An 11,649-nucleotide genomic window follows, 5' to 3' on the forward strand; every position below is an offset into this window, starting at 1 on the left:
AGAAAAAGAAGAAAAAAAAAAAGAAAGAGAGAGAGAGAGAGAGAGAGAGAGAGAGAGAGAGAGAGATAATATCAATCTTCTCATTCTAAAATCGATGAAAGAAAGAGGATAGATTAGGAGAAAGCCAGCCGTTCCGAGAACGAATGTTTCCTATTTTGGATTAGGTTCGCCCCAAGAGAGATTTGAACCCACACAATAATATCTGCTACAATTACTAATAACAGTAGAAGGAAATTATAGTTAGACATCGCAGTCCAAGATAAAACAATAAAATCGAGACATTTATAAAGAAACATTTAAGAGGATTATAAACATTTATAATATCTACATATAAAACATTTATAAGGGACCTAGACTACATAATTTTTAAGTCCACCAGAAACTAGAAATGCTATAAAATCCGCTAAATCCTTTTTCTATACGACTGGAATTTGCCCAGGGACCGAGGGATATATTCATTTGTCTACTTTTGTATTCTGAAAAGGTAACCCTATCCTTAATTGCAAACACTATAATTAAAAACATTACTTTGGACTCTTTGGAAAAAGGGAGAGATAGGACACAGAGGGAAAAAGAGGAAGGAAGGGAAAGAGAAAAAGGAAAAAAAGAAATAGAAAAGGAGAGGGAAAGGGAGATAAATAAATGAAAAAAAGGGACCAAGGAAAGAGGGAAAGAGAAAGGGAGGGAAAGACTAAAGGGAAAAAGCGAAAGAGGGAAGAAAAGGGAAAAATATGGAAAGAGTGGAGGCAGGAAACACTAAAAACGACTTTCTTTCCCCTATAGTTGTATTGAAAATTATAGAGGAGAAAAAAAAAATCCTCAAACTACCGAGTAGGTACTTATAGCTCTTAATGAGTTCTTAACCTACAAAAAGAATTAAATTAAAAAGGAAGAGAAAATATTCGACTCTTCAAGGTGAAAGTCCGATAATGGAGGGGGAAATTATGAAGGGGATAAGAAAAAGGGAACGAGGTGAAAGAAAAAGAGGAGAAACAAGAAAAACAAGAAAAAAAGGAATAAGAAGAGAAAGCAAAGAACAAAGAATAAGAACGACGAAAAGAAGAAGAAGAAAAAGAAGAAGGAGAAGAAGACAAAGTATGTATGTAGGTACCTTAATACATAGAATGCAGTCCCATGTTGGCAATGTAGGAAAAAAGAACAAGTCCGATAATGGAGGGGAAATTATGAAGGGCATAAGAAAAAGGGAACGAGGTGAAAGAAAAAGAGGAGAAACAAGAAAAACAAGAAGAAAAGGAATAAGAAGAGAAAGCAAAGAACAAAGAATAAGAACGACGAAAAGAAGAAGAAGAAGAAGAAGAAGAAGAAGAAGAAGAAGAAGAAGAAGAAGGAGAAGAAGACAAAGTATGTATGTAGGTACCTTAATACATAGAATGCAGTCCCATGTTGGCAATGTAGGAAAAAAGAACAGATTGATGCGAAGGAACAGATAAAGAGGAGGGGGTGAACATAAAATGAAAATTGAATAAAAATAAAATAAACAAAAAATAGAATAAGATAAAGATAAAAATATACTAAAAATAAAATAAAATAGAATAAAGATAAAATAAATTGAGACCATGGGACGCAAGAGGCGTAATATTTTGAACGGAAACAATGAAACGTGAAATTGGGAATAATTATTTTTATTAAAGTCAGGGACGAAGGAAGGTAAAATCTAAGAATAAAAAAATATCACAGTCCAAGAAAAAAAAAAAAAAAAAAAAAAAAAAAAAAAGATCTAAAAACATGGTCGATGGTCGGTTCTCCGCTGTGGACTCCTACAAACACAGACTGCTAAGACTGCCTAAACCGCTCTCGTGAACTATGGCCTCATCGGCAATCATTCTTGTCCTTGAACCACTTATCCAATCTTCTATGTTCATCATAGTCCTTTTACTTTGTCAACCAGTTTCAGTTTCTTCTTCTTCTTCTTCTTTCTTTCTTTCTTTCTTTCATTTTCCACATCGAAACTCTCAATGACCTCTTTGTGCAGATACAAGGCTATTTCTTCCTTGGTGCCCTTTGTTAGAGAGAAGCCATTTGATACAGTTTCAACTCTTTTTCTCTTTATACAACCCAACCATTACCTTGGGATTCATTTATTTTGTCTTACAATTACGGCATGGGAAGGAAAAAAAAGGCTAACCTTTATTGCAAGAGACCTTTTAATTTTCATTTAATCTCCACTGCTGTTTTTCCTTTCTCCCGTTGGTTGTTCAATTATTTTCAGGGGCGTATATAGGAACATCCTGAGGGGTAACATTTTCTTATAGTGTCTCAGTGAGGAGGAATGTGTAGGCATTTCAAGTGAGTAGGACGGAGTATATCTTTCTTTCTTTCATTTTCCACATCGAAACTCTCAATGACCTCTTTGTACAGATACAAGACTATTTCTTCCTTGGTGCCCTTTGTTAGAGAGAAGCCATTTGATACAGTTTCAACTCTTTTTTCTCTTTACAACCCAACCATTACCTTGGGATTCATTTCTTACAATTACGGTAGGGAAAGGCAAAAAAAGGCTAGCCTTTATTGCAAGAGACCTTTTAATTTTCATTTAATCTCCACTGCTGTTTTTCCTCTCTCCCGTTGGTTGTTCAATTATTTTCAGGGGCGTATAATAGGAACATCCTGAGGGGTAACATTTTCTTATAGTGTCTCAGTGAGGAGGAATGTGTAGGCATTTCAAGTGAGTAGGACGGAGTATATCGTATATCTAGGCATTTCATAGGCTTCCTTTAGGGGTAGGCTTGCCAAATATCCAAAATGTCGATTCGGGACGCGAATCCGCGAACATAATTGCCAAATCCGCGAACATAATCGCAAAATCCGCGAACAAAATCGCAAAATCCGCGAACATAATCGCGAAATCCGCGAACATAATCGCGAAATCCGCGAACATAATCACCAAATCCGCGAACACAATCGCGAAATCCGCGAACATAATCGCGAAACCCGCGAACATAATCGCCAAATCCGCGAACAAAATCGCCAAATCCGCGAACAAAATCACCAAATCCGCGAACATAATCGCGAAATCCGCGAAAAAAATCACCAAATCCGCGAACATAATCGCGAAATCCGCGAAAAAAATCACCAAATCCGCGAACATAATCGCGAAATCCGCGAAAAAAATCACCAAATCCGCGAACATAATCGCGAAATCCGCGAAAAAAATCACCAAATCCGCGAACATAATCGCGAAATCCGCGAAAAAAATCACCAAATCCGCGAACATAATCGCGAAATCCGCGAAAAAAATCACCAAATCCGCGAACATAATCGCGAAATCCGCGAAAATAATCGCGAAATCCGCGAACATAATCGCCTTTCACCTCGTTCCCTTTTTCTTATGCCCTTCATAATTTCCCCTCCATTATCGGACTTTCACATTGAAGAGTCGAATATTTTCTTTTCCTTTTTAATTTAATTCTTTTTGTAGGTTAAGAACTCATTAAGAGCTATAAGTACTCAGTAGTTTGAGGATTTTTTTCTCTCCTCTATAATTTTCAATACAACTACAGGGGAACGAAAGTCGTTTTTAGTGTTTCCTACCTCCACTCTTTCCATATATTTCCCTTTTCTTCCCTCTTTCGCTTTTTCCCTTTAGTCTTTCCCTCCCTTTCTCTTTCCCTCTTTCCTTGGTCCCTTTTTTTCATTTATTTATCTCCCTTTCCCTCTCCTTTTTCCATTTCTCTTTCCCCCTTTTCTCTTTTTCTATTTCTCTTTCCCTTCCTTCCTCTTTTTCCCTCTGTGTCCTTTCTCTCCCTTTTTCCAAAGAGTCCAAAGTAATGTTTTTAATTATAGTATTTGCAATTAAGGATAGGGTTACCTTTTCAGAATACAAAAGTAGACAAATGAAAATATCCCTCGGTCCCTGGGCAAATTCCAGTCGTATAGAAAAAGGATTTAGCGGATTTCATGGCGTTTCTAGTGGACTTAAAAACTATGTAGTCTAGGTCCCTTATAAATGTTTTATAGATATTATAAATGTTTATAATCCTCTTAAATGTTTCTTTATAAATGTCTCGATTTTATTGTTTTATTGTTCTTGGACTGCGATGTCTAACTATAATTTCCTTCTACTGTTAGTAGTAATAGTAGCAGATGTTATTGTGTGGGTTCAAATCTCTCTCGGGGCGAACCTAATCCAAAATAGGAAACATTCGTTCTCGGAACGGCTGGCTTTCTCCTAATCTATCCTCTTTCTTTCATCGATTTTAGAATGAGAAGATTGATATTATCTCTCTCTCTCTCTCTCTCTCTCTCTCTCTCTCTCTCTCTCTCTCTCTCTCTCTTGTTAGTTTTATGACTTTTATCCAAGACGTATTATTATTTCCTATTTTTTTCTCCATAAAATGGTTAAGGCCTCGTGCAACGGTTTTGCCTTTGGGGTGAAATTCAAAAGATGACCACAATAATTAATGGATTTATAACAGGTTTTCTTTTCTCTCTCTCTCTCTCTCTCCGTCTCTTTCTCTTTCATTCCTCTTCCCCCTCTCTCTCCCTCTCTTCCCTTGTTTTGCTCCTCCCCTCTCTCCCTCTTTCTCTCTGTATCGCCTCCTTTCCTCTATCCCTAATTCTTTCTTTCTCTCTCTCCCTCCTCCTTCTCTCTTCGTTCATCGATCCTGGACATAAATTTATCTTGAAATTCAAAAGAAAATGTACTAATTTGTTTCTTTCTTCATACCTACTTATATAATGCTTTCCTTTTAATGGATTGAAAGCATGCTATGACCATACATAGTCCACTCTTGAGTAGGTATACCTAAATAACTGCCTAGGTACCTATTACCTACCTACCTATATAGGTACCTATTAAATGCATACCTATTACCTAGTGGTAAGAATCGCCATGAAACGAAATAATACTGCTTAAAAAACCGATTGTGTAGTCAAAGATCCAAGTCGAGTACCCATTATAGTTTATTAGGCCAGCCACTATCAGGTAGACCTGATACCTGACGAGCACACACACTATCAGGTAGATCTGATGCCTGACGAGCACACACACTATCAGGTAGACCTGATGCCTGACGAGCACACACACTATCAGGTAGACCTGATGCCTGACGAGCACATACACTATCAGGTAGACCTGATGCCTGACGAGCACACACACTATCAGGTAGACCTGATGCCTGACGAGCACACACACTATCAGGTAGACATCACATGCTAAAAGGCTGAAAAAATACCGCGGGTTTTTGTGTTTTTCGTACGTACCTACCTATCTTTTTAAACTTTTTTACTTTCTATTACTACAGTATAGCGAGCTGTACTAGTAATGAAAGTATTGCAATCGGTCCAATTTTTTTTTTTTTTGTATTTTTTTCTGTTTATTAGTCAGTTCCCGTATTTTCCATAGATTTGGAAAAAAACCGGAACAAAGGTTGTGTTCCGGCGGAACATTTGATTTTTGACAAAAATACGATTGTTCCGGGGAAATAACGTACGGTTGGCAACCCTAGATTTCACGTCAAAATCCGCAGAAACGCTTGCACACAAACAAATGAAGCAGGAGTCATGAATTATGACGTCATCGCCTACGGGAGCGTATGCCATGACGTCAAACTTCATAATTTACCAATATTTTTTAAATCGATTTATCTCGGTATCTAGAAGTCGTAGAAGAAAAAGAAAAAATCCGTTGGTCCTCATTTTTCCTGAAAAAAGTAATTTTCGAAAATTCAATTTTTAATTGCTGTTCTAATGAAAAAGTTCAAAGAGTTGTGATGTCAGATTTCACGTCAAAATGTGCTGAAACACTTGCGCACAAACAAATGAAGTGGGAGTCATGAATTATGACGTCATCGCCTACGGGAGCGTATGCCGTGACGTCAAAATTCACAATTTACTGGTATTTTTTAAATCCATTTATCTCGGTATCTAGAAGTCGTAGAAGAAAAAGAAAAAATCCGTTGGTGCTCATTTTTCCTGTTCTATGACTTTTAAACATCACCCAAGTAGGCGCAACTGATCTATTCAACTATGTTTTAGGTCTGGGAGGATTAGATGCACTGGGCATGGGGTCGGCCAATTTCATGGAGCTTCAACAGAGGATGCAAACGGAAATGTTGAGACTATGTTTTAGGTCTGGGAGGATTAGATGCACTGGGCATGGGTTCGGCCAATTTCATGGAGCTTCAACAGAGGATGCAAACGGAAATGTTGAGAAACCCGGAGATGTTGCGAACCATCCTGGATAATCCACTTGTTCAGGGCATGTTGAATGACCCAAACAGCATGCGAAACCTCATCATGAGTAACCCACAAATGCAAGACCTAATAGAGGTAAGATCCTGTAGCATGGCTTTACACTAATTTAGAACAGCATGCGAAACCTCATCATGAGTAACCCACAAATGCAAGACCTAATAGAGGTAAGATCCTGTAGCATAACTTTACACTAATTTACATAACTTGGGAGGTAGTGAAATTTTCTGAGACATTTAAGACATCCTCTTAAACATGACCAATTTATTCAAATTTGGTTGGAATTGACAGTATAAATTTGTACCAATTCAAACAAAAACTACAACTTTTCTGGCCCCACTCAGGCCTGGGTGGTTATAATGCAAAGAGGCAGGTAGTTTTCTTTTAAAGAAGAACATCCCTGTCACTAAAAATCTTAGCAGTAATACAGTGATATTGAAACTCCTTTTAATATTAAAACAAAAATGATAGGTATTGATTAAAACAAAAAAGCCTGTGAATGTCTGTGCTCTATTGAAGCAACTGATTTCCTTGCTAATGAAGCAAATCATATCCTTTTTGCAGAGAAACCCTGAGATCAACCACATGTTGAACAACCCCGAACTCCTCCGTCAAACCATGGAGATGGCCCGGAATCCATCCATGCTCCAGGAGTTGATGCGGACTCAAGATCGGGCCCTGTCCAACTTGGAGAGTATCCCCGGGGGCTACAGCGCCCTCCAGCGGATGTATCGGGACATTCAGGAGCCGATGTTGAACGCTGCCACCCAGCAGTTCTCACGGAACCCGTACGAAAGTAACTCGTCCGGCGGCAATCCAGGTAGAGTTAAAGCACCTTTTAGGAGAAGTAAAAGATATCTAGGCCCACGGCAGTGCGCCAGGCCAAGTTCCAGCCTCAGTACGCCAGTGTTAATGAATTTATTGAATAGGAAGCAACCTCTGTGGCCGAGTAGGTATCAAGTACGCCAGTGTTAATGAATTTATTGAATAAGCAACCTCTGTAACCGAGTGGGTATCACACTAGGCTTGCATGCCGGAGATCCCGGCGGGGTCGACGTTTTTCGGCTCTGTGCTTGAAGTTTGGTGTGCACTCCGCCTCGTGAGGACAAGTGAGGAGCTACATTAATCGAGTAGCGACCAATGGCGGCATTACATGTCAAAGAAACGAGCGATGATAAATATGAAAATTGAGTAAATGAAAGACTTGTAAGTAATAGTGTGATACTCACAAAGTTGTGGAGAGGCTATTGCTTCACCACAAATAATTCACGATTTGATTTTAACTTCTTTTTTCCCCCTTGTGGATTTCAAATCTTGAGTTAAGTTGTTGTAGGTAGATCAAGTCAAGGCATATCGATCAGGGAATGACAACCATTTGCACTTCACAGAAATTGAGGTTGGTTGTCCAAGTCAATAAGTCAAGGCGTCTTGATCATGGAATTGTAAAAATATTATATTGACAACCAAGCGGCATTACATGTCAAAGAAACGAGCGATGATAAATATGAAAATTGAGTACATGAAAGACTTGTAATAGTGTGATACTCACAAAGTTGTGGAGAGGCTATTGCTTCACCACAAATAATTCACGATTTGATTTTAACTTCTTTTTACCCCCTTGTGGATTTCAAATCTTGAGTTAAGTTGTTGTAGGTAGTAGGCTAGTAGGTTGATCAAGTCAAGACATATTGATCAGGGAATGAGAGTTGTGACAACCATTTGCACTTCACAGAAATTGAGGTTGGTTGTCCAAGTCAATAAGTTAAGGCGTCTTGATCATGGAATGAAAATTATGACAACTTGACAACCATTTGTGTTTCACACGAATTCGATACTTTCAGATGCGGCCAACCCTCAGCAGGGCCAGGAAAATCGGGACCCCCTGCCCAATCCTTGGAATCCGGGCAGCAACCCTAGTAGTCCCCGACCGGGCAATACCACCACAGGGACTCTGCCCGCCAACACTCCGACCATGACTACAGGACAAGGAGGTAAGTAATGACTGTTTTTTTTTTTTTTTTTTTTTTTTTTTTCCCCCTCCCCTCTCCCCATTGTATAATCAATAGCACAAAAGATACTGACGAGGAGAGAGGGGGGGAGGGGAGAAGAAATACAAACTGATCGCAGTGCCCCCTGTGGTTTCCATTGAGAAACTGATGATACCATTGTGAATAGAGGGGTTGGGAAATTTCAGGTTTCTAAAAGAATAGATCAGTTGCGCTTACTTGGGTGGTGTTTCAAAGTCATAGAGCAGGAAAAATGAGGACCAACAGAATTTTTCTTTTTCTTCTTATAAAAGAGATAGAATGATAACTAGGGACCTGTAGGTATAGGTCGGAGGTACTGTTATAGGGATTAGGGTAGTTAGAACATTCAGTAATAAAATTGCTGAGTAAGTAAAATTGTACACATAGGGGTTATTTTGTATCAATAGATCAGTTGCGCTTACTTGGGTGATGTTTCAAAGTCATAGAGCAGGAAAAATGAGGACCAACGGAATTTTATCCCATGTCACGGTTTCTACACTGTGGAATGCACTCTCTATCTCAGCCAGAAACTTGCAGTGGAATACATAAAATCAAAGTCGGGTATCTAAGCAATAGATCAGTTGCGCTTACTTGGGTGATGTTTCAAAGTCATAGAGCAGGAAAAATGAGGACCAACGGAATTTTTCTTTTTCTCATTTCCCTTGAACTTGACTGCCATTATGAACTTTGACTTTGTTTATGCGAGCAATATTGCACATTGATTGAACAATTAGGTATATCGAATATGTATCAATAGATCAGTTGCGCTTACTTGGGTGATGTTTCAAAGTCATAGAGCAAGAAAAATGAGGACCAAAGGATTTTTTCTTTTTCTTCTACGACTTCTAGATACCGAGATAAATCGATTTAAAAAATACCGGTAAATCGTACCAAGAACGAAAAAGTGCGAAACTTATCTGGGATAAAGTTCGCCCTGGCCGGGAATTGAACCCGCGATGTAGCACTTACAACTTCGGCGCGCTACCTTCCAAGCTAACTTCTCTAACTATAGGCTGTATGTTCTGAGACTTTGAACCTTTGATTTTAATCTCACAAAATGATCTTCCTTATTTATTTATTATTTTTAGGTCGCTTCTGGGTTATTACGGACATTTACGGACCCACCGCCTTAAGCTGAGTCCATACATAGTCGACGCCGTCGATCGATTCGATGGCTGTCGACTGAAACCGTCCACACTGCCTTGACAACATATATTCATGTTGTCGATCGACGGCTTAGGCCAGTGATTCCCAAACTGTGGTCCGCGGCCCCCGAGAAGGCGTGAAGGACTCCGCGACTCTCTGGAGGATCACATAAAATATAGTAAAAGGGCCGCGGAGATTTCACAATAGATCACTTGCGCTTACTTGGGTGATGTTTCAAAGTCATAGAGCAGGAAAAATGAGGACCAACGGAATTTTTCTTTTTCTTCTACCGACTTTTCCCGAGATAAATTGATTTAAACAAGCAGGGTCCGTCCCTCCGGGAATTTTTTAGCCCGTAGTGATTGCAGAAAATCAGTACCTATGTACCTGCCTAATTTGTTTAATATTCAGTTTATTATTATTCTTGATTTGATTTTTTGATTCATCCACTTACCCTTCGTTCTCTCCCCCCAACCTACCCTATTTTTCTACCCATCCACTTTAGGTACCCTTCATTTTCGTTTCCCCAACTCACCCTCCATTTTGTAACATCCCACCTTTCAAGTGACCTGGTGAAAATATGGCTGTTTAATGCGTCCTAGAACTTTCTACCCCCTCTTCTGTGTCTCTATTACAACATTATAAAGAAGTCCGCCCGGGCGGGAATAGATCAGTTGCGCTTACTTGGGTGATGTTTCAAAGTCATAGAGCAGGAAAAATGAGGACCAACGGAATTTTTCTTTAAACAGAATATACCTTGTTTATCCTGCTCGAATGAGACTGAAAAGTCCGTTTACCTTAGCAGTTTAAACAAGGTCTCGTGTATTTTAGGGGTTTAACAGTGTCCGACAAAACTGTTGAACCCCAGCCGGCGTGGCGGCAACATAGTCGATGGGGTGAATCTATGTTGTCGAGGCAATGTGGATGGTTCAGTCGATGTTGATCGATGGCTGGTCGATTGTGTGGACGCACCTTAACAGTGGGTTAGCCCTGGTAAATAAGTGAAGTTTGACGTCACGGCATACGCTCCCGTAGGCCATGTGTCCGCTTTGACCAATGACCGTGTCAGATACTCCTCTTTCAATATTCTGCAATCCGGATCGCCACATCATTTACTAGCAGTTTATACCTACTAATTTTACTGTAACTGGTAACAGTTTGTACCTACTAATTTCGCTTCCCTATTTGCCCCCGCCAGTGTTGTAGAGCTAGGTCAAACCTACTTCGGCGAACCGGCACGAGAGGGCGTCCAATCCAACTCGGGATAATATAATAATAATTTCGCTTCCCTATTTGCCCCCCAGTGTTGTAGAGCTAGGTCAAACCTACTTCGGCGAACCGGCACGAGAGGGCGTCCAATCCAACTCGGGCCTGAGTGTTCTGCGCACATTCCGTCTGCTGCGCATCCTCAAACTGGTTCGCTTCATGCCCAATCTGCGCAGACAACTGTTTGTGATGTTGCGCACCATGGACAATGTTGCCGTGTTCTTCTCGCTACTCATCCTGTTTATCTTCATACCCGGATCGCCACATCATTTACTAACAGTTTATACCTACTAATTTCACTGTAACTGGTAACAGTTTGTACCTACTAATTTCACTTCCCTATTTGCCCCCGCCAGTGTTGTAGAGCTAGGTCAAACCTACTTCGGCGAACCGGCACGAGAGGGCGTCCAATCCAACTCTGGCCTGAGTGTTCTGCGCACATTCCGTCTGCTGCGCATCCTCAAACTGGTTCGCTTCATGCCCAATCTGCGCAGACAACTGTTTGTGATGTTGCGCACCATGGACAATGTTGCCGTGTTCTTCTCGCTACTCATCCTGTTTATCTTCATATTCAGGTAAGACTTTTGAGAATGCTTTGTCCCCCTTGTGTTGATTATATTTGTTACGTTGCCATCCTGTATATTTACTTTGTCTATCTCGTTTGTAGATTTTTTTTCTCCTTTAGGTCGTGGTTATGTATCGGGTTATGATAGGCTCGTACTGTTGGGTTAGGTTATTGTTTCTACAGTGGTAACTTCAGCAAAAGTTACCACTCCCAAGCCAAACTGTAGAAACAATAACCTAACCCAACAGTCCGAGCCTATCATAACCCGATACATTTATCACGGCCTTAAAGGCTGGGGCCACAATCAAAGCCTGAACTTAGTTTAGGATCAAATAAGACAATCTGATTGGTTGATTTCTAAATTTTCAGCCAATTAGATTGGTTAATCTAAGAGTTAAACCAAGTTTAATCTCTCGAGAATGCTTTGTCCTC

The 11,649-nt window shown here is 40.0% G+C and overlaps 1 protein-coding gene across 1 annotated transcript; it reads left to right on the forward strand.

Moving 5' to 3' along the window:
- Positions 1 to 1,577: 1,577 nt before the first annotated feature.
- Positions 1,578 to 11,227, forward strand: LOC103508141 (ubiquilin-4-like; the record flags this gene model as incomplete). Its single annotated transcript, XM_008472675.2, has 6 exons — positions 1,578 to 1,593; positions 6,092 to 6,291; positions 6,778 to 7,033; positions 8,055 to 8,208; positions 10,691 to 10,912; positions 11,009 to 11,227. Coding segments are annotated over exons 1-6 (1,067 nt in total), but the record flags the coding sequence as incomplete, so codon positions are not given.
- Between the last annotated feature and the right edge of the window lie 422 nt (positions 11,228 to 11,649).

The sequence above is a fragment of the Diaphorina citri genome, unplaced genomic scaffold (assembly GCF_000475195.1).
Source record: "Diaphorina citri unplaced genomic scaffold, Diaci psyllid genome assembly version 1.1 scaffold371, whole genome shotgun sequence".
NCBI lineage: Eukaryota > Metazoa > Arthropoda > Insecta > Hemiptera > Psyllidae > Diaphorina > Diaphorina citri.